At 43.5% G+C, this 24392-nt stretch overlaps 1 protein-coding gene across 1 annotated transcript in view; it reads left to right on the top strand.

Moving 5' to 3' along the window:
* Nucleotides 1–24392, top strand: part of LOC139412975 (radixin-like) — a 38311-nt gene that overhangs the window by 2019 nt on the left and 11900 nt on the right. The window contains exons 2-3 of the mRNA XM_071159908.1: nucleotides 5415–5506; nucleotides 21980–22063. Of these exons, the coding sequence (XP_071016009.1) occupies nucleotides 5495–5506; nucleotides 21980–22063 (96 nt within the window). The 5' untranslated portion in view covers nucleotides 5415–5494. The remainder of the gene's footprint in view (nucleotides 1–5414; nucleotides 5507–21979; nucleotides 22064–24392) is intronic.

Here is a 24392-nt window from a genome sequence, read left to right as displayed (position 1 = left end):
ATGCTGGTGTTAGTTGAAAAGCAGCCCCGGGGCGAAAAGGGTCAATATCAGGGGGTGCTTTTATCTAGATATTTCCGGATATCTAACATTTTATTAGATATAAGGAGTAGACATGCTCCAGAAACACATGTCCTTCATTTCATATATTGAGATGGGATCTTCTCTGTAATGGGACAGTTTCTACAGGCATCCAATCCGGACCTCAGAAATCTCCCTACTACCGTATGAGTCCAGGGAGATATCTGGGGTGAGATCCCTTCAAGACATGCCCCTGATGAGTGTGCACCCGCTTACATATTTTAACTCAGGAAGGGTATGTGTCAACATGCTGACGTGTCTAAGCCTTTATGCTTAGGCATGAACGAATCCACATACTTTCAGAAATGTATCATCTGTAGTCACTGACTAAATCTGACTCATGATGCAGCATATTGATTGCACAACCAGGGCTGGTAAAACCTTGGATCATTGCTATTCTAACTTCCGCGACGCATATAAGGCCCTCCCCCGCCCTCCTTTCGGAAAAGCTGACCACGACTCCATTTTGTTGCTCCCTGCCTACAGACAGAAGCTAAAACAAGAAGCTCCCGCGCTGAGGTCTGTTCAACGCTGGTACGACCAATCTGATTCCATGCTCCAAGACTGCTTCCATCACGTGGACTGGGATATGTTTCGTATTGCGTCAAACGACAACATTGACGAATACGCTGATTCGGTGAGCGAGTTCATTAGTACGTGCTGCGTTGAAGATGTCGTTCCCACAGCAACGATTAAAACATTCCCAAACCAGAAACCGTGGATTGATGGCAGCATTCGCGTGAAACTGAAAGCCCGAACCACTGCTTTTAATCAGGGCAAGGTGACCGGAAACATGGCTGAATACAAACAGTGTAGCTATTCCCTCTGCAAGGCAATCAAACAAGCTAAGCATCAGTATAGAGACAAAGTAGAATCACAATTTAATGGCTCACACACAAGAGGTATGTGGCAGGGTCTACAGTCAATCACGGATTACAAAAAGAAAACCAGCCCAGTCATGGACCAGGATGTCTTGCTCCCAGGCAGACTAAATAACTTTCTTGCCCGCTTTGAGGACAATACAGTGCCACTGACACCACCCACAACCAAAACATGCGGACTCTCCTTCACTGCAGCCAAGGTGAGTAAAACATTTAAACGTGTTAACCCTCGCAAGGCTGCAGGCCCAGACGGCATCCCCAGCCGCACCCTCAGAGCATGCGCAGACCAGCTGGCTGGTGTGTTTACGGACATATTCAATCAATCCCTATCCCAGTCTGCTGTTCCCACATGCTTCAAGAGGGCCACCATTGTTCCTGTTCCCAAGAAAGCTAACTAAGGTAACTGAGCTAAACGACTACCGCCCCGTAGCACTCACTTCCGTCATCATGAAGTGCTTTGAGAGACTAGTCAAGGACCATATCATCTCCACCCTACCTGACACCCTAGACCCACTCCAATTTGCTTACCACCCAAATAGGTCCACAGACGATGCAATCTCAACCACACTGCACACTGCCCTAACCCATCTGGACAAGAGGAATACCTATGTGAGAATGCTGTTCATCGACTACAGCTCAGCATTTAACACCATAGTACCCTCCAAACTCGTCATCAAGCTCAAGACCCTGGGTCTCGACCTCGCCCTGTACAACTGGGTACTGGACTTCCTGACGGGCCGCCCCCAGGTGGTGAGGGTAGGTAACAACATCTCCACCCTGCTGATCCTCAACACTGGGGCCCCACAAGGGTGCGTTCTGAGCCCTCTCCTGTACTCCTTGTTCACCGACGACTGCGTCAAGTTTGCGGACGACACAACAGTGGTAGGCTTGATTACCAACAATGACGAGACGGCCTACAGGGAGGAGGTGAGGGCCCTCGGAGTGTGGTGTCAGGAAAATAACCTCACACTCAACGTCAACAAAACTAAGGAGATGATTCTGGACTTCAGGAAACAGCAGAGGGAACACCCCCCTCTCCACATCGATGGGACAGTAGTGGAGAGGGTAGTAAGTTTTAAGTTCCTCGGCGTACACATCACAGACAAACTGAATTGGTCCACCCACACAGACAGCGTCGTGAAGAAGGCGCAGCAGTGCCTATTCAACCTCAGGAGGCTGAAGAAATTTGGCTTGTCACCAAAAGCACTCACAAACTTCTACAGATGCACAATCGAGAGCATCCTGTCGGGCTGTATCACCGCCTGGTACGGCCACTGCTCCGCCCACAACCGTAAGGCTCTCCAGAGGGTAGTGAGGTCTGCACAACGCATCACCGGGGGTAAACTACCTGCCCTCCAGGACACCTACACCACCCGATGTCACAGGAAGGCCATAAAGATCATCAAGGACAACAACCACCCGAGCCACTGCCTGTTCACCCCGCTATCATCCAGAAGGCGAGGTCAGTACAGGTGCATCAAAACTGGGACCGAGAGACAGAAGCTGTTTTTCAATCTCAAGGCCATCAGACTGTTAAATAGCCACCACTAACATTGAGTGGCTGCTGCCAACACACTGACTCAACTCCAGCCACTTTAATAATGGGAATTGATGGGAATTGACGTAAAATATATCACTAGTCACTTTAAACAATGCTACTTAATATAATGTTTACATACCCTACATTATTTATCTCATATGTATACGTATATACTGTACTCTATCATCTACTGCATCTTTATGTAATACATGTATCACTAGCCACTTTAAACTATGCCACTTTGTTTACATACTCATCTCATATGTATATACTGTACTCGATACCATCTACTGCATCTTGCCTATGCCGCTCTGTACCATCACTCATTCATATAGCTTTATGTACATATTCTTTATCCCTTTACACTTGTGTGTTTAAGGTAGTAGTTTTGGAATTGTTAGGTTAGATTACTCGTTGGTTATTACTGCATTGTCGGAACTAGAAGCACAAGCATTTCGCTACACTCGCATTAACATCTGCTAACCATGTGTATGTGACAATTTTTTTTTGATTTGATCAATGTCCAGCATCTAAATGATTTTACCTGTTCAGGCACCGAAAATCATTGTGCTTCTTCACATAAAGGTGACATAACTGAGCATACAGCACCATATTCAGAAGTAGGCTACAAGGCACGGAAAAGCAAATGTTGTCATATTTAATCCAAAGCACATCTGCTATTTCTGTTTAACAAAAGAGCTCCAATCGGAACACCTGTTTTCTGTAAAGATACAAACGTAGGCCAATCTATGCTGAAAATGTAGTTGATTTATTTAACAGAAAATAAAAGTTGCACACCCTCAATCCCCCTGCAAGCCCTGTTTGTTATGGGCGATGGGTGCAGATTGGGTTGTCAGAGGCGGTCCCTGGCAGTCCAGGCCCTGCGTGGTGATAGTTACTGTTGGTCTGTAATTCACTCCAAATTGTCAATGCATAAATCGTTCATCAAAATTGGGTCGATATTGCAAGAAAATATTGTCATTTCGCATAACCATACCACAAGGTAGCTACGTACCTGCTTCATTCATGACGAGAAAACAAACTGGTACAAACTAGCTGGCCAAGTTGCTGGTTAGCGATCTTATATTAACCAGTAATACAAAAATGCGCCCAAATGTGTTCCCTGAAGGGAAGGAAATGTTATTTGTTACCTAGCTAGGCTACCAGTTAGCTTTTACGCTCCCCCCTAATTAGCGAAACTTATTGATTCTAGTTAACGTTACTAAGATATAAATACAACATCTCAAATTAGATGCTCACTTTAGCTTTAACTTATTTGAGGTATTTTCGGAACATTTTCTAATTTCTTGTTGTCAGTTTGACCCCACACCGTTTACAATCTAAAAAATGACAATTGGAACTCCACATCAGGAAAGGGGTGATTCTTGTTGCTAGGCTGCCAGCTAGGCTGGTTTGCGTGTGCCTTTATGCAGGTGGAATACAAAACGTTTAGCAAGTGTCAAAGAATTATATGGATTTAATATTTTTCAAATTATTGAACATGTCCTCGAAATTCAAAGAAGTATCAGAAATTGTCCTTATTTAGCTTATCAAAAAGCATATCAGGATCCTGATTATGAACCTCAGTCACCTCAGCATATGAAAATATACTATGCAGGCCTACTGTCAGTATGAAATATGGATTTCATATTCGACAAATGATTGAGCATGTGCGGAAAACTCATAAATGCATCAGAAATCGTCGTTATTTTTGGCATATCAAGATCCAGATAGGGAGATCAGCCAAGAAAAGCATATCTGGAATCAATATGGCATATCTTGAATGTGCTGAGAACACAGATATGCGATGTATACAGTCAGTATTTGTCAACCTGAAGAGAGGAAATAGGATGTCGCACATCTCAAGATATTGAAGTCCATATCCGGCCATAGGAAATGTCCATGTCCGGCCATAGGAAATGTCCATGTCCGGCCATAGGAAATGTCCATGTCCGGCCATAGGAAATGTCCATGTCCGGCCATAGGAAATGTCCATGTCCGGCCATAGGAAATGTCCATGTCCGGCCATAGGAAATGTCCATGTCCGGCCATAGGAAATGTCCATGTCCGGCCATAGGAAATGTCCATGTGTGATATTCAGAGTAATTCCAGCATCATACATATCTAAAAGACACGTCTGGATTCAGAATTTGTCTGAATATGGTGCAAATCCACATAACTCAAAATATGCATTGGAAATGGTCTGTATCCTCTAGAATATCAAAAACGTGTCATGTAAGATATGGACCCTTTTCACCCAGTGCAGCAATAGTATGTATGACTGGGGGATGAGAGATTATGCTAAAGCCTTGGAGGGCTGAAATTGAATAGACCCCTCAGTCTCATGTTTTATTGTCTCCCAGGCAACCGTTCTATATTTGGATCGGGCGTAATCAACCTTACATCTTCTTACCAGGTGATTCAAGTCATGAGATTACACTACCACTGCACTCTTTACTGAAACAGCAATTTGATCAAACACATAGTTTCTGTGTGGTTGATACCATTCCATTACTCCAATTGCAGCCATTATTATGAGAGGTCCTCTCCTCAGCAATGTCCTGTAAATCACAGGTAATCCAAATGATCAATATAACTTACCAAGTTTGCTTTAATGATAGAAAACTAGAAAATAAAGGAAAAGAGCACTATCAAATTAGAAATGAGTACATACAGTGCCTATCATAAGTATTCACTCCCCCAGCTTTATTTCAGTCCGGTTGACCCGGACACCACAGTGACAATATTATCGTTACCCCCTCTCTACCCACTGACCTAAACTCCCCTTCCTCTCTTTCATTCCTTCCCCTTTGCCCTGGTTTCTCTGTCTTACCCATGTGTTTCATCAGCTGTTCTACCTGCATTAGATCTGCTACAATGTCCCCATAATTGAACTGATCTTCTCTGTCCCCTAGGTCCTGTGAAACAGGGAAGCTATCCATCCTGTGACAGTTGTCTTCTCAGCTGCCGGGTGAAGGGAGGAGAGGAGACAAACATGCCGAAACCGGTAAGACCTCAGAAACGGAACTATGAACTGAATACTAATGCAGTGGAAAGGACGAGATAACCAGTTCAGTTCAAAACCATCTGTGGTCTTCATCGGTTAGACTGCTTCCTGTCCAGTCGATGGGAACTTAGTTTCTACTGCTGGCAACACAAGGGATGTGGTTTCACTTCCTACTTGGGCCACATGCACTGACTTGACTGCTGACTATCTGTAAGATGCTCTGGATAAGACTTGAGTGTACAGGAAGTTTGTATGTGCTTGTACCGCCCACCCTCCTTCACCCTTGCACTTGATGGTTCCCTTCCAAGACCCATGGTGTGATCTAGTGTAGGCCTGTGTGTATGTCTGCCTCCCAGGCTCTCAGCCCATCTCAGCCACAGACACAGGGCCAGAGGCTCTGCAACACTGCTGCTATTGTTTCCAGCTAATTGGACAGAGAGAATACCAGGGCCCTCTGCTGTACAAGAAACGCCAAAACAAACCATTCAATGCAGTGCATGGTATCCGATGTCCACTGAACATTCTCACTGTTTCTCCTAGTTTCTCTGTTCATGTCTTAAGAAGCAGGTCGGGACATGGGGTTAGAGGATGAGTCATGTGGCTCTTGCATAACTCCTGCTTTGATTTTATGCTTAGTTATGATACAGAGTTTGATTTACGGTCAGTGGAGGAAAACATTGTAGGGGAGGGAGTGTTTTGGAAGCCCTGGTAGGGGAACTGTTCTTGTGTGAGACTGGAGTTAAGAAGGGCTGGTTTTGGCTCTTGTCAAATGATTAAGATGGCATTTGGCTATACACACTCCTCTCTCCTTGTGGATATATTGGGAATCTGGGGTGGTGGGGAAATGGCAGTGGAGAGAGGCGCAGACGTGCACTGATGATGTCATCATCCTCTGATTCTCTCTGTCTCCTGAGTCATCAGCGCACCGTCCCAACACAGCGCACCGCCCCAACACGGCGCACAGCAGAAACAGGCCAGGCATCCTTTTTCGATAAGGTCACTGTCAAAGGCACTAAAGAATAGTATGTCCCCCAGAGTTTGTCAGCCACTCAGGGGCCACTCAAAGGCCCCTAAACAACACCAAGGGGAATTCGGGGTGGCTGAATTCTTATCTGGAATATTCATACGTTTAATTTGTCCGTTACCCCTTGGCCTAAAATTTCCGCGCCCCTGCGGCAATGTAATTAACATACAGTGCATTTGGAAAGCATTCAGACACCTTGACCTATTTGACATTTTCTTACCGTATAGCCTTATTCTAAAAAACATTCTCAGCAATCTACACACAATACCCCATAATGACAAAGCAAAAACAGGTTTCTAGAAATGTTATCAAATTTATAAATAATAAAAAACAGAAGTAATTTACATAAGTATTCTGACTCTTTGCTATGACTTGAAATTGAGATCAAGTTCACCCTGTTTCCATTGATAGTCCTTCAGATGTTTCTACAACTTGATTGGAGTCCACCTGTGGTAAATGCAATTTATTGGACATGATTTGGAAAGGCACACACCTGTCTATCTATATAAGGTCCCACAGATGACAGTGCATGTCAGAGCAAAAACCAAGCCATGGGGTTGAAGAAATTGTCCGTAGAGCTCCGAGACAGGATTGTGTCGAAGCACAGATCTGGGGATGGGTACCAAAACATTTCTGCAGCATTGAAGGTCCACAAGGCCTCCATTCTTAAATGGAAGAGGTTTGGACCCACTAAGTATCTTTCTAGAGCTGGCTGCCCGGCCAAACTGAGCAATCGGGGGAGAAGGGCCTTGGTCAGAGAGGTGACCAATCAGGCCTTAATGGTAGTGGCCAGACAGAAGCCACTCCTCAGTAAAAGGCACATGACAGCCTGCTTTGAGTTTGCCTAAAGGCACCCAAAGGACTCTGACCATGAGAAACAAGATTCTCTGGTCTGATGAAACCAATATTGAAATCTTTGGCCTGAATGCCAAGTGTCACATCTGGAGGAAACCTGGCACCATTCCTACGATGAAACGCGGTGGCAGCAGCATCATGCTGTGGGGATGTTTTTCAGCGGCAGGGACTGAGAGACTAGTCAGGATTGCGGGAAAGATGAATGGAGCAAAGTACAGAGATCCTTGATGAAAACCTGCTCCAGAGCGCTCAGGACCTCAGCACGGGGTGAAGGTTTACCTTCCAACAGGACAACGACCCTAAGCACAGAGCCAAGACAACACAGGAGTAGTTTCCAAACAAGTCTCTGAATGTCCTTGAGTGGCACAGCCAGAGCCCAGACTTGAAAATAGCTGTGCGGCCACGCTCCCCATCCAACCTGACAGAGCTTGAGAGAATCTGCAGAGAAGAATGGGAGAAGCTTGTAGCGTCATGCCCAAGAAAACTTGAGGCTGTAATTGCTGCCAAAGGTGAATCAACAAAGTACTGAGTAAAGGGTCTGAAAACTTATGTAAATGTGATATTCCATGTTTTTGTTTAATAAATGTGCAGACATTTCTACAAACCTGTTTTTGCTTTGTCATTATGGGGTGTTGTGTGTAGATTGTGAGGGGAAAAAAACAATTGAATCAGTTTCAGAATAAGGCTGTAACGCTAGAGGTCTGAGTACTTTCTGAAGGCACTGTAATAAAAACATCCCCATCAAAATCTGTCTGTTTAAGCTAGAGAGATGTTATGTTTTGCATGGGCTGCATCTCAATCTACTGCATCTGCCGATAACCCCCTTCCGCATCTGCGGTAAAAGGTGGGAGAGCTAGAGTGGTGTTTGTCAGACCATGAGACATCCTGAAAATCTGTCTTCTCATGAAAACGTTTGTAGCGTACGAAAGGTTTAGCCTACAAACTATGATGAGAGATGACTCTCACGAACACGATGGTGGACTCCGTTTTGCTCTAGGACGACCATAAGACTCATCTGAAGTCGATACAGCCTCTTCTGCCAACTTGTCTGTAGCATCCGAACGGTTTGGGTACACACACATGTGACCCCTCTGTGGAAAGTTGAGACTCTCACGAACACTATGGTGTTTTCCAATACCAGTAGATTTTTAAATTTTTTTATGGAAGTATATATGGAGAGTTTAGTGCCTAAATAAAGGGATAAATGCATGTCAAAGTAATTTCCTGATTTTTCTTATAGCTCTCAGATATAGGACAGACACTTCAGAACAAACTTAGTCCCAAAAATAAATCAAAATGACCTACCATGTAGTGAATCTGTTAAAATAAAAAAATGTTTTTTTTTATTTTGATACCTTGAGGTCTTAAAATTCCAAATCAAATATCTAAATAATTCTTGGTATGACCATCTTAAAACAATTCCATATGTTATTTTAGAACCCCTCTCTTGGCTTAGACTGGGATTAGACTCTAGGTTAACCCAGCTACAATTCATGATGGGATTAATTAACCTGTTTTTTAAAATTCAGCAGGTGAATGAAACTGCACTGAGGATGGAACATTTTAATATGTTAAAAATGGCTTTGGGAAGTCAAACTGCTCCTAACTTTTAATGGTAGGCTGCTTAGTAGGGCTGAGAGTCCATGTGCTTGTTTGTACCCCAGGCAAGGCCTGTGTTTTGCTGTGCTGGTAGCCCACCTCTGGGGTAGCGGTAACCGTGTGAGGTCAGGGGGGTTGGGGTAGCCTATACTGAATAACCTGCATTATTCATTGGGCATAAGAACTGGCACACGCTGACCAAACCCCTCCTCCCTTCCCGTGAGCTTGGCGGGGGGTGTTTATGACCCGACAGACCCCACAGGAAGGGACCCCTGCAGGGACGTGCCTGTTTTCTCTGTCTTGTTTGGTTTGCTGCAGAAGGGCCTGAGTGTGAATTGGGCCCATATAAATGGGAGAGCTGTGTGAATTGGGCCCATATAAATGGGAGAGCTGTGTCAACATCCTGTGTAAGAAGGGTAAGGGGATGAGTAGGGGGACAGGCTGTAAGTGGTGGGGGGGCACTGGGTGACACTGCAGCCTTGTTTGCTAGCTTTGTTTTCTGCTATATCTCTGTCTGCTAGTGAAAGCTCTGCAAGGCATTGGTGAGCTCTGTCAAATCGCATAGATAAACCAACAACACAAAGTTGGAGCAGCATCCATTATCCTCACGCCTGCCTGTTGAAGTCCAAACAGACTGACTGGGCCATAGTTAACATTCTAGGCTGCCCAGGGCTGCACTGTCCAGGGCTGCGTTCAGTACATAAAAATGTAATTGGATGTTTAATTGAACTGAAACGGTGCTGTACTGAACGACCAGTTAAAAACAGGGAGGGGTTGGATTGTGTGTTCAAAATGCACCACTGTTTTTTTTTGCTTCAAGCCACACCCACCGAACGGAGCAAACCTGTCTGTTCAAGTACATACCAGAACGTTTTGGGAAAAATGTGTTGTTCATTACAAACCGTTCCGCAACGTACCAAGCGTTCAAGCAAACTGAACACACCCCTGGTCTATGAGTCTGAGTGGAACGCTTCCTGATCCTGTGCTCTGTTGACAAGCACCCGACCTGATCCTGAGTACGTGTGTAGGTGGGGATTCCTCCCCTCCCTCCCCAGTAGGGGGGTTAATCAACCGGACAGACAGCTGCTTATTGCCCAGCTGGCCAGATTAACAACTCCTCTCTGACTAAAGGAGAGCAGTCCTGTGTGTCTGTCTGAGACCTCCTCTCAGCAAAGCCTATGTAAACAGCTTATGGACAAACAGCTGCACATTTACTGAGGGGATTGTCTGAGAGAAGACTCATCCTCTAAACAAAATGCATGACGAGCAACAGGATAAAGATTCTGACTGAAAAGTGTCTCAGCTAACCTTTCTAGAACTCTCTCTCACACACACTGTGGTCCATTCGGCCTTCCTTTCATCACCTCTCTGTTCATGCATGGCCTCTCTGGGGCATTTGGTCTTCCACATTTAGCTCTGCCCTACTGACTCAGTCACATGGATGGTGGGAAACATGACCACTAGAGGCAAAAGACAGATCCCTTTGACCATGTCCCTCACACACACACCTGATCACACTCCCAATTGCCCTAATATGAGTCCTCCTTAGATTCTTGTGCAGTTTTCTTCTAGGCCAGAATCAGAACCGGTGCTATCGCCAAGAGAAAGTGCTACTGTACTGTTTTTAGTTTGAAATCCACCAGTTGTATCACATTGATGGTTTATGTACTGTATTTGGGGTGTCATGAGTAACTGGGGCTTGGTTCAGTGGTGTTTTCAGAGGATGTGATTAGCTGTGTGGGTGCTATAGCACGTCTCTCCTCCCCCTCTCCTTCTGTCCACACACGGGACAGCCAGGGATTATGGAGAGCCGTCTGTCTGCCTGGCTTTAGCTAGACTACTCTCTTCGCCTTCACACTCCGTGGGCTAGTTGTGTTTTTGGCTCAGATACACATGCAGGCATAAACACACATACACAGGCACACACACGTACACACCCAGGCATACAAACCCAGAGATATAGACAGGCAGACGCGCGTGCGTGTGAAGTCTAACAAAGGTCAGCACCTGCACAGCTGATTGCTGGTGGCAGGCAGCCCCCACACAAACACCAGGAAAGGGACATTCAAAACATCTGTTGGAAACACAAGTTAAGCACTTGACTCTCCATAACAGCTTTGTAACTCTGATACCCAACAAGGCGTCCGTTTGTCCTGCGCACACTGCATGTTGCTACTTCATTATATAACGGGACTAAGGCATGGTCTTTCCAAGTCAGTTTATCGCTGTTGGTTAGCTCTTTAGGAAATACTTGTTACTTTCAACCATTTAATGAGTACGATCACGTATGTGTGATCATTGAGTGGTCCCTGCAGCGTACGATCACAAACGTGACTGGAACAGTAGCATCAAAGTATGATGCAACAAATGCGTCTAAACGGCGTTGTTGTCTGAAAAGCATCTAAACAATGTTTTGCACTGATGGGAAATAAAGGTCTTCACAACTTTATTTCACCATTTTAACATTTTTATTGTAAAAGATAATTGCGAACATAACACGGAACACATCCACAGGTAAACTCATTCCATAAGGGAGAAATGTATTGTTTAGAAAAGAGATGCATGTTCGCTAAGCTAACAGAAGCTAAATTATTTATAATGGCAGACATGTTTTTGTTTGTTTGACTTGGCGAAAACTCCCTAATCCCAGAATGCCATTCACTATAAGACGCAAATAAACAAAGTCAAAGATGGCTGCGCTCATTGCCTGAAAAATATGAACATAGTTTAGTCACTTTTCAGCATATTACAAATCGTTGATGTACTTGTTAGTGTATACAAGAACCTGAGCACATAACTTGACAAGTCATTTACCGTTTTTGACAAATCACAAATGTTTTCACCTCACAGATCATCACACCAAATACAAGCCTACTGCCTAACTGGTACCTTCAGGCATTTTCGGGGGGTTTGTGAGGGGGTTCATTTCATTTGTGGGGGGCTTTCAAGTACATGGGGGGTAGAAATGGGTGAAGGTATTGGGAGGGATATGATGCAGGAAATATTACAATGATGGGGGATTTATCAATAAATGGGGGGCAAACACAGAAGTTTATACGATAAAATAAAACCCCTGGAAAGGGGATCTGAGCTGGCAACCCTGAGGTACCAAAGTTACAATCTGATGCCGTGTTCAAAACAACTGGGAAATCTTAGACTTTCGACTTCAGTGCGTTCAACACAATAGGGAACTCTGGGGGGCGACGAGCTCCGACTGTAAAAAATCGTTTTGAATGGTCATCCAACTCGGAATTCCAACTCGGGCCTCTTTTTAGAGCTCCGACTTTCCGACCTGAAGATCATTGACGTCATGATTTTACCTAGTATTTTTCCGAGTTCACAGTTGTCTTGAAAGAACCATAAGTCAGTCAAGTGAACTATCCATTGACAACCAGAATGCATTTAATGATGTCAACAAACATGGCTACAAACATGGCGCCACACATAGCTGGCAAATAGCCTAGCATTAGCTCATAATAATCAGTACAACATTCAAAAAGTATTTTACACACCTGTCCATTACAATCTATGCATGATTCGTCACCAGTAATTGAAAACGTGAATAAAACAGTAAATATATTAGGATCCATATTTACAGCAGAAACAACACTATATACAGAAAATAAGCCACTTTGATTGGAACGCACACGTCTAAAGTCCAATTTGTAAGGAAAACAAACACGAAGGCAATGCGGGCGCCTACCTGAAAATGTGCTGGGGGGAAAACGTTGTGCAAGGCCTGTTCTGACTAGGATGCACAATGTTTTCATACTTGATCTGGGGAAACACTAGGGAGTGCTTGAGCTCTCGTTGAAGAGAGAAGTTTGTCGGGCTCAGTAAAACCTCAAACAAAAATTGTCCACAACAGTGAAATTGGCTACTTCTTATGTGAATGAACAAGGAAATGGAACACATCTCAATTCAAACTGTTAGAGTATAGAACTTGTTTGAAAATAATTTGAAGTTGACAAGTCGAAACATTGCTTAAAGTTAGCAGGCAGTATGCCTTGGTTTGAGGGCAGCGCGGGTAACTTCTGTGACATAACAGTTTCATTTTGGAACAGTGAGAGCATTCTGACATCACGGACATGAATAAACTCATTCAGGGGCGACGGTTAGAGATATTTGGAACTCACACGTGAAAAGGTTAGGAAAGACTTGTTACTTAACGTGACCTTGTGCCTGTGTTGTGGTGGTGGTTTGGTTTATATGTGTACATATTCCCTTCTAATCCCATCCCCTGACTGACTCGATCAGCTATTTGAGGGAGGGGACCTGACCTGAGTTCCTTAGAAGAAACACCTCATTTAACCTTAACCTTTCTAGCAACCCCTCGACAACATTCCGCTGCAAAAGCAGCGCGTGAAATTCAAAAATATTTTTTTTAAATATTTAACTTTACCACATGAACAAGTCCAATACAGCAAATGAAAGATAAACATATTGTTAATCTACCCATCATGTCCGATTTCAAAAATGCTTTACAGCTAAAGCACAACAAATGATTGTTAGATCACCGCCAAGTCGAAAAAACACACAGCCATTTTTCCAGCCAAAGATAGGGGTCACAAAAAGCAGAAATATAGATAGTTAATCATTAACCTTTGATCTTCATCAGATGACACTCATAGGACATCATGTTACACAATACATGTATGTTTTTTCCGATAATGTGCATATTTATATCCAAAAATCTGTTTACATTGGCGCCTTACGTGCAGTAATGTTTTGATTCCAAAATATCCGGTGATTTTTGCAGAAATACTCATAATAAACATTGATAAAAGATACAAGTGTTATTCACAGAATTAGAGAGACTTCTCCTTAATGCAACCGCTGTTTCAGATTTCAAAAAAACTTTACGGAAAAAGCATAATCTGAGAACAGCGCTCAGAACCCAAAACAGCCAGAGGAATATCCGCCATTTTGGAATCAACAAAGTTAGAAACTACACCATAAATATTCACTTACCTTTGATCTTCATCAGAAGGCAATCCCAGGAATCCCAGTTTGACAATAAATGACTGATTTGTTCCATAAAGTTAAATTTATGTCCAAATAGCCACTTGTTGTTAGCGTGTTCAGCCCAGTAATCCATCTTCATGAGGCGCAAGCACTTCATCCGGACAAAAACTCAAAGTTCCGTTACAGTCCTTTAGAAACATGTCAAACGATGTATGGAATCAATCGTTAGGATGTTTTTAACATAAAACATCAATAATGTTTCAACCGGAGAATTCCTTGGTCTTCAGAAAAGCACTGGAACGAGAGGTAACTCTGTCGGGAGCGCGCGTCATGAGACCAAGGGTCTCTGCCAGACCACTGACTCAATGAGGTCTCATGAGCCCCTCCTTTATAGTAGAATCCTCAAACCAGTTTCTAAAGACGGTTGACATCTAGTGGGAGCCCTTGGAAGTGCAACCTCATCCATATCTCAGTGTGTATTCGGTAGGCCAAGCTTTGAAAATCTACAAACCACAGATGTCCCACTTCCTGGTTGGATTTTTCTCAGGTTTTCGCCTGCCATGTGAGTTGTGTTATACTCAGACATAATTCAAACAGTTTGGAAACTTCAGAGTGTTTTCTATCCAATACTAATAATAATATGCATATATTAGCATCAGCTTTTTCAGTTCTGCCCACAAATTTTCAATAGGATTGAGGTCAGGGCTTTGTGATGGCCACTCCAATACCTTGACTTTGTTGTCCTTAAGCCATTTTGCCACAACTTTGGAAGTATGCTTGGGGTCATGACCCATTTGCGACCCAGCTTTAACTTCCTGACTGATGTCTTGAGATGTTGCTTTAATATATCCACACATTTTTCCTCTTCATGATGCCATCTATTTTGTGAAGTGCACCAGTCCCTCTTTCAGCAAGGCACCCCCACAACATGATGCTGCCACCCCCGTGCTTCACGGTTGGGATGGTGTTCTTCGGCTTGCAAGCTTCTCCCTTTTTCCTCCAAACATAACGATGGTAATTATGGCCAAACAGTTCTATTTTTGATTCATCAGACCAGAGGACATTTCTCCAAAAGGTACAATCTTTGTCCCCATGTGCAGTTGCAAACCGTAGTCTGACTTTTTAATGGTGGTTTTGGAGCAGTGGTTTCTTCCTTGCTGAGCGGCCTTTCAGGTTATGTCGATATAGGACTCGTTTTACTGTGGATATAGCTTCCTGTTTCTTCCGGCATCTTCACAAGGTCCTTTGCTGTTGTTCTGGGACAGATTTGCACTTTTCGCACCAAAGTACGTTCATCTCTAGGAGACAGAACGCATCTCCTTCCTGAGCGGTATGACGGCTGCGTGGTCCCATGGTTTTTATACTTGCGTACTATTGTTTGTACAGATGAACGTGGTACCTTCAGGCATTTGGAAATTGCTCCCAAGGATGAACCAGACTTGTGGAGGTCTATAATTTTTTTTCTGGGATCTTGGCTGATTTCTTTTGATTTTCCCATGATGTCAAGCAAAGAGGCACTGTTTGAAGGTAGGCCTTGAAACACATTAACAGGTACACCTTCAATTGACTCAAATGATGTAAATTGCCTATCAGATGCTTCTAAAGCCATGACATAATTTTCTGAATTGTCCGAGCTGTTTAAAGGCACAGTCAACATACTGTATGTAAACTTCTGACCCACTGGAATTGTGACACAGTGAATTGAAGTGAAATAATCTGTCTGTAAACAATTGTTGGAAAAATTACTTGTCATGCACAAAGTCGATGTCCTCACCGACTTGCCAAAACTATAGTTTGTTAACAAGAAGTTTGTGGAGTGGATGAAAAATTAGTTTTAATGACTCCAACCTAAGTGCATGTAAACTTCTGACTTCAACTGTAGCAGTAATTGTCAACATCCGTAAGACCAAGGAGCTGAAAGTAAACTATATTAGAAAGAGGGGATTACGTCCCCTATTCTAACGTTCAAATGAACAGTAACTGGATGTCTGTGTGCCTGCTTTATATAGCAAGTCACAGTGAAGTGACTCACTGTCTGGAGGAATGATCCATTTTCGTGAACGGGGCTGTACTGGCAGATGAGTGTACACTACACTACACATGCACACGCATACCGACACGAACACATACAGTGAAATGTTGATATGAAAATCAAGCATGTACAGTGCCTTGGAAAGTATTCAGACTCCTTGACTTTTTCCACATTTTGTTATGTTTTAGCCTTATTCTAAAATGGATTCCATTTAAAAAAAAAAAATCCTTAGCAATTTACACACCCTATAATTTTTCTATTTTATTTTACCTTTATTTAACTAGTTTAAGTCAGGTAAGAACAAATTCTTATTTTCAATGACAGCCTAGGAACAGTGAGTTAACTGCCTGTTCAGGGACAGAACGACAGATTTGCACCTTGTCAGCTCGGGGATTTGAACTTGCAACCTTTCGGTTACTAGTCCAATGCTCTAACCACTAGTGAAAACAGGTTTTTAGGAATGTTAGTAAATTTTAAAAAAATAAACACATATGTTTAAGTATTCAGCCCCTTTTCTATGAGACTCGAAATTGAGCTCCGGTGCATCCTGTTTCCATTGATCATCCTTGAGATGTTTCTATAACTTGTTGTAAATTCAATAGATTTTACATTATTTGGAAAGGCACACACATATAAGGTCCCACAGTTGAACATGCATGTCAGAGCAAAAACCAAGCCATGGGGTCGAAGGAATTGTCCGCAGAGCTCTGAGACAGGATTGTGTCGAGGTACCGACCTGGGGTACGGTACCAAAACAACATTGAAGGTCCCCAAGAACACAGTGGTCTCCATCCTCCTTAAATGGAAGATGTTTGGAACCACCAAGACTCTTCCTAGAGCTGACTGTCTGGCCAAACTGAGCAATCTGGGGAGAAGGACCTTGGTCAGGGAAGTGACCAAGAACCTGATGACAGAGCTCCAGAGTTCCTCTGTGGAGATGAGAACCAGAAGGACAACCATTGCTGCAGCACTCCACCAATCAGGCATTTATGGTAGAGGGGCCTGACAGAAGCCACTCCTCAGTAAAAGGCACATGACAGCCCGCTTGGAGTTTTCCAACTGGCACCTAAAGGACTGACCATGAGAAACAAGATTCTCTGGTCTGATGAAACCAAGATTGAACTCTTTGGCTTGAATGCCAAGCTTCACGTCTGGAGGAAACCTGGCACCATTCTTACGGTGAAGCATGGTGGTAGCAGCATCATGTTGTGGGGATGTTTTTCAGCGGCAGGGACTGGGAGACTAGTCAGGATCAAGGCAAAGATGAACGGAGCAATGTACAGAGATAGTTAATGAAAACCTGCTCCAGAGCTCTCAGGGCCTCCGACTGGGGCGAAGGTTCAGCTTCCAACAGGACACCGACTCTAAGCACACAGCCAAGACAATGCAGGAGTGGCTTCGGGACACGTCTCAATGTCCTTGAGTGACCCAGCCAGAGCCCGGACTTGAACCTGATCGAACATCTCTGGAGAGACCTGAAAATAGCTGTGCAGCAACGCTCCCCATCCACCCTGACAGGGCTTGAGATAATCTGCAGGGAAGGATGGGAGAAACTCCCCAAATATAGGTGTGCCAAGCTTGTAGCGTCATACCCAAGAAGTCTCAATGCTGTAATCGCTGCCAAAGGTGCTTCAACAAAGTACTGAGTCCAGGATCTGAATGCTTATGTAAATGTGATTGCTTTGTCATTATGGGGTATTTTGTGTAGATTTGATAACTTTTTTAAAATCCTTTTTTGAATAAAACTAACGTAACATTGTGGAAAAGGTCAAGCGGTCTGAATACTTTTCTGAAGGCACTGTACTGGCACACACTTTTACATATTTGCTGCTGCTGTTCTTTTATCTATTGTTATCTATCCTCATATCTAGTCACTTTACTGTATCTACCTCATCTCCTACTTCTGCACGTTGAGCTGGTACTGGTACTCCCTGTATATAGCTCCACATTGATCTGGTACTGGTACTTCCTGTATATAGCTCCACATTGATCTGGTATTGGTACTTCCTGTACTCCACATCTGCTGGTACTCCCTGTTATAGCTCCATGTTGATCTGGTACTGGTACTCCTGTATATAGCTCCACATTGATCTGGTACTGGTATAGCTCCACATTGATCTGGTATTGGTACTTCCTGTATATAGCTCCACATTGATCTGGTACTGGTACTTCCTGTATATAGCTCCACATTGAGCTGGTACTGGTACTTCCTGTATATAGCTCCACATTGAGCTGGTACTGGTACTTCCTGTATATAGCTCCACATTGATCTGGTACTTCCTGTATATAGCTCCACATTGATCTGGTATTGGTACTTCCTGTATATAGCTCCACATTGAGCTGGTACTGGTACTTCCTGTATATAGCGCCACATTGATCTGGTACTGGTACTTCCTGTATATAGCTCCACATTGATCTGGTACTGGTACTCCCTGTATATAGCTCCACATTGATCTGGTACTGGTACTTCCTGTATATAGCTCCACGTTGATCTGGTACTGGTACTTCCTGTATATAGCTCCACGTTGATCTGGTACTGGTACTCCCTGTATATAGCTCCATGTTGATCTGGTACTGGTACTCCCTGTATATGGCTCCACATTGATCTGGTACTGGTACTTCCTGTATATACAGTGCCTTGCGAAAGTATTCGGCCCCCTTGAACTTTGCGACCTTTTGCCACATTTCAGGCTTCAAACATAAAGATATAAAACTGTATTTTTTTGTGAAGAATCAACAACAACTGGGACACAATCATGAAGTGGAACGACATTTATTGGATATTTCAATATTTTTTAACAAATCAAAAACTGAAAGATTGGGCGTGCAAAATTATTCAGCCCCTTTACTTTCAGTGCAGCAAACTCTCCAGAAGTTCAGTGAGGATCTCTGAAGGATCCAATGTTGACCTAAATGACTAATGATGATAAATACAATCCACCTGTGTGTAATCAAGTCTCCGTATAAATGCACCTGCACTGTGATAGTCTCAGAGGTCCGTTAAAAGCGCAGAGAGCATCATGAAGAACAAGGAACACACCAGGCAGGTCCGAGATACTGTTGTGAAGAAGTTTAAAGCCGGATTTGGATACAAAAAGATTTCCCAAGCTTTAAACATCCCAAGGAGCACTGTGCAAGCGATAATATTGAAATGGAAGGAGTATCAGACCACTGCAAATCTACCAAGACCTGGCCGTCCCTCTAAACTTTCAGCTCATACAAGGAGAAGACTGATCAGAGATGAAGCCAAGAGGCCCATGATCACTCTGGATGAACTGCAGAGATCTACAGCTGAGGTGGGAGACTCTGTCCATAGGACAACAATCAGTCAGTCGTATATTGCACAAATCTGGCCTTTATGGAAGAGTGGCAAGAAGAAAGCCATTTCTTAAAGATATCCATAAAAAGTGTTGTTTAAAGTTTGCCACAAGCCACCTGGGAGACACACCAAACATGTGGAAGAAGGAGCTCTGGTCAGATGAAACCAAAATTGAACTTTTTGGCAACAATGCAAAACGTTATGTTTGGCGTAAAAGCAACACAGCTGAACACACCATCCCCACTGTCAAACATGATGGTGGCAGCATCATGGTTTGGGCCTGCTTTTCTTCAGCAGGGACAGGGAAGATGGTTAAAATTGATGGGAAGATGGATGGAGCCAAATACAGGACCATTCTGGAAGAAAACCTGATGGAGTCTGCAAAAGACCTGAGACTGGGACGGAGATTTGTCTTCCAACAAGACAATGATCCAAAACATAAAGCAAAATCTACAATGGAATGGTTCAAAAATAAACATATCCAGGTGTTAGAATGGCCAAGTCAAAGTCCAGACCTGAATCCAATCGAGAATCTGTGGAAAGAACTGAAAACTGCTTTTCACAAATGCTCTCCATCCAACCTCACTGAGCTCGAGCTGTTTTGCAAGGAGGAATGGGAAAAAATGTCAGTCTCTCGATGTGCAAAACTGATAGACATACCCCAAGCGACTTACAGCTGTAATCGCAGCAAAAGGTGGCGCTACAAAGTATTAACTTAAGGGGGCTGAATAATCTTGCACGCCCAATTTTTCAGTTTTTGATTTGTTAAAAAAGTTTGAAATATCCAATAAATGTCGTTCCACTTCATGATTGTGTCCCACTTGTTGTTGATTCTTCACATAAAAAATACAGTTTTATATCTTTATGTTTGAATCCTGAAATGTGGCAAAAGGTCGCAAAGTTCAAGGGGGCCGAATACTTTCGCAAGGCACTGTAGCTCCACGTTGATCTGGTACTCCCTGTATATAGCTCCACATTGATCTGGTACTCCCTGTATATAGCTCCACATTGATCTGGTACTCCCTGTATATAGCTCCACATTGATCTGGTACTGGTACTCCCTGTATATAGCTCCACGTTGATCTGGTACTCCCTGTATATAGCTCCACATTGATCTGGTACTCCCTGTATATAGTTCCATTCTTGTGCATTTCATTTTATTCCTCTAGTTTTTTGGTATTATTTTTCAACTCTGCAGCATTGAAGGGCTTGTACGTGTAAGCAAGCATTTCAAGGTAAAGCATACACCAGTTGTATTCGCTGCATGTGACAAATACAATTTGACTTGATTTGTTTGGTAGATATACTTATCATAGTTCTAGCTCTAGTCTACTTGCCTTTTTCTGTGCTGTACTAGGATGCAGGTGGAGAGGGGTCGCATGTGTGTCTAACAGTATATATTCTGTTCCTCTGCTCGTCCCTACCTGGGCTCGAACCAGGGACACCTCTGCACACATTAACAACTGACATCCCTGAAGCATCATTACTCATCGCTCCACAAAGGCCACGGCCCTTGCAGAGCAAGGGAAACAACTACTTCAAGGTCTCAGAGCGAGTGACGTCACTGATTGAAACGTTATTAGCGCGCACCCCGCTAATTAGCTAGCCATTTCACACCAGTTACATGTGCTTTCATTGGAGAATACTGAATAGTTAGTGGGGCAGAGCGAGAATACAGGAGGTTTCATGGCTAATTAATGCTAGCGAGACAGAGGCAGATGCACAGTCTCTACAGTGTGGTTTTTGTGAGAGAGTCACAGTACTGTGCTGGATATTTACACGTTTTCTGGATAAGTAATGGGTGTGTGTGTATGTGTGTGTTGGGGTAAACGGGGATAGAGAATGTGTGTGTGTTGTGTTCATGTCCTGAGGTTTCATGGGTAATTCATGATAGAAAGAGGAAACGGGGCGAGCAAGGGAAGCTGCTTCTCTCAATGGGCCACTAAGGTACTGTAACCTTAGTCGCCCACAGCTGCACTATCTGGATTGGAGTGCAGCTGGCCGCCACTCGGCATCATCTTTCGCTCTGCATATCGCACTGTCTTTTTTTTATTTTCCCCTCTGCCTCTCCAGTGAGGGTGTGTGTGTGTGTGTGTGTGTGTGTGTGTGTGTGTGTTTGGGTAAACCGGGATGGAGAATGTGTGTGTCAGTCATGGAGGATGCCCTCGGGGTCAGGCCTATTCTATCAGCTGTGTGTCAGGTCTGGTGCCAGGCCAGCCTAGTGCATCTCAGACAGCAGCAGCCAATGGCTGGCCTCGCTCCTCTGCTCCGCCTCACAGGAAGGAGGAGGAGGAGGCGGCCGCTAGGAAGGGGAGTACTCACTGAGTGCTGAGAGGGCAAAAAGACACACACAGGCACTACATTAGCCCATTCAAACACACACACAACACTACTTCAGTTCTCTGTCTTGCTGGAAGGCCTTTGTTGCTCCCTTGAGGAGCGTTCAGTCTCCTGCACTAAAACAAACTGAAATTGAGTTTGTTCATTTCATGTCCACCAAAATGGCTGACTCAATACCATTTTAAATGTGATAAAGCTGCATCTGACACATTCTGAAACGCTGACCACGGCACACAGTGGTGACTGTGTCGCATGAAAAGTTGACAGCCTACTGTACAGCAATACAGTGAATGGAAAATTACATGCAACTGGCAAATAACATGCAAACTTGTTTTGTAGATTAATGTGCGGGTGACCACCATGGATGCAGAGCTGGAGTTTGCCATCCAGCCCAACACCACTGGCAAACAGCTCTTTGACCAGGTAAGCAAGAGAATTCACATAACATAAAACCTAATAGAACTATAGTATGAAACGTAAGATCAAGTGGGTGCTTTACCTTGTTCCTGGATGAGGTTCATTTCTCCCTTTTTGTTAGTATTATCATTGAAGATTAGTATTTTGATATACACTGTCCTGATTGATGTGTAGTCAGTTACTGTTATAGCATCAGTACTGTTCTCCTGTCATAATGGAGCAGCGTTACTGTGACTGACAGTCAGTTACTGTTGTCATGGTATCAGTACTGTTATCCTGTCATAATGGAGCAGTGTTACTGTGACTGACAGCCAGTTACTGTTGTCATAGTATCAGTACTGTTATCCTGTCATAATGGAGAAGCTTTACTGTGACTGACAGTCAGTTACTGTTGTCATGGTATCAGTACGGTTATCCTGTCATAATGGAGCAGTGTTACTGTGACTGACAGCCAGTTACTGTTGTCATTGTATCAGTACTGTTCTCCTGTCATAATGGAGCAGCATTACTGTGACTGACAGCCAGTTACTGTTGTCATAGTATCAGTACTGTTCTCCTGTCATAATGGAGCAGTGTTACTGTGACTGACAGTCAGTTACTGTTATAGCATCAGTACTGTTATCCTGTCATAATGGAGCAGCGTTACTCTGACAGTTACTGTTGTCATAGTATCAGTACTGTTCTCCTGTCATAATGGAGCAGTGTTACTGTGACTGACAGTCTGTTACTGTTGTCATAGTATCAGTACTGTTCTCCTGTCATAATGGAGCAGCATTACTGTGACTGACAAGTCATGCCGAGGCAGCACGCCCATTGCAATATTGATGTCCCTGGCTGAAATATTCATATGATATAGACATCTAGCTAGCTGGGGTAAAACTGGGGCCTGCCCTGGTCCTATGGTTCACTCAAAGGATTTGTCCCACGAGGGCCACCTCAATGAGTTGAGAGTGGAGACAATGTCCCCAATTAATTACATTGATGTCATTTCAACAATGCCATGGTTAAACAGTAGTTTTGAGGGTGCATTGGAGGTCATTGAATGATGGACTGTTTTTGGGATCTTTATAGTTGGATAGTTATTTTCTGCAACTTCTCAGCCTGACACTGGAGGAGGAGGATGATGATGTAATTAGAGGTCAACCGATTAATCGGAATGGCCGATGAATTAGGGCCGATTTCAAGTTTTCAGAACAATCGGAAATCTGTATTTTTGGGCGCCGATTTGCCTTTTTAAAAATGTTTTATATACCTTTTATTTAACAAGGCAAGTCGGTTAAGAACGCATTCTTATTTTCAATGACGGCCTAGAAACGGTGGGTTAACTGCCTCGTTTAGGGGCAGAATGGCAGACTTTCACCATGTCAGCTCGGGGGAGCCAATTTTGCAACTTTACAGTTAACTAGTCCAACGCAATAACGACCTGCCTCTCTCTCGTTGCACTCCACAAGGAGTGTTACGCAAATGCAGTAAGCCAAGGTAAGTTGTTAGCTAGCATTAAACTTATCTTATAAAAAAACAATCAATCATAATCACTAGTTAACTACACATGGTTGATGATATTACTAGATATTATCTAGCATGTCCTGCGTTGCATATAATCTGACTGAGCATACAAGTATCTGACTGAGCGGTGGTAGGCAGAAGCAGGAGCGTAAACATTAATTCAAACAGCACTTTCGCGTGTTTTGCCAGCAGCTCTTCGTTGTGCGTCAAGCATTGCACTGTTTACGACTTCAAGCCTACCAACTCCCGAGATGAGGCTGGTGTAACCAAAGTGAAATGGCTAGCTAGTTAGCGTGCGCTAATAGCGTTTCAAACGTCACTCGATCTGAGCCTTCTAGTAGTTGTTCTCCTTGCTCTGCATGGGTAACGCTGCTTCAATGGTGGCTGTTGTCGATGTGTTCCTGGTTCGAGCCCAGGTAGGGGCGAGGAGAGGGACGGAAGCTATACTGTTACACTGGCAATATTAAAGTGCCTATAAGAACATCCAATAGTCAAAGGTTAATGAAATACAAATGGTATAGAGGGAAATAGTCCTATAATTCCTATAATAACTACAACCTAAAACTTCTTACCTGGGAATATTGAAGACATGTTAAAAGGAACCACCAGCTTTCATATGTTCTCATGTTCTGAGCAAGGAACTGAAACATTAGCTTTCTTACATGGCACATATTGCACTTTTACTTTCTTCTCCAACACTTTGTTTTTGCATTATTTAAACCAAATGTAACATGTTTCATTATTTACTTGAGGCTAAATAGATTTTATTGATGTATTATATTACGTTAAAATAAGTGTTCATTCAGTATTGTTGTAATTGTCATTATTA

This window comes from Oncorhynchus clarkii, chromosome 7 (genome assembly GCF_045791955.1).
Source record: "Oncorhynchus clarkii lewisi isolate Uvic-CL-2024 chromosome 7, UVic_Ocla_1.0, whole genome shotgun sequence".
NCBI lineage: Eukaryota > Metazoa > Chordata > Actinopteri > Salmoniformes > Salmonidae > Oncorhynchus > Oncorhynchus clarkii.
Note: the sequence above shows the minus strand (reverse complement) of the source record. Positions and strands in the feature narration are given on the sequence as shown.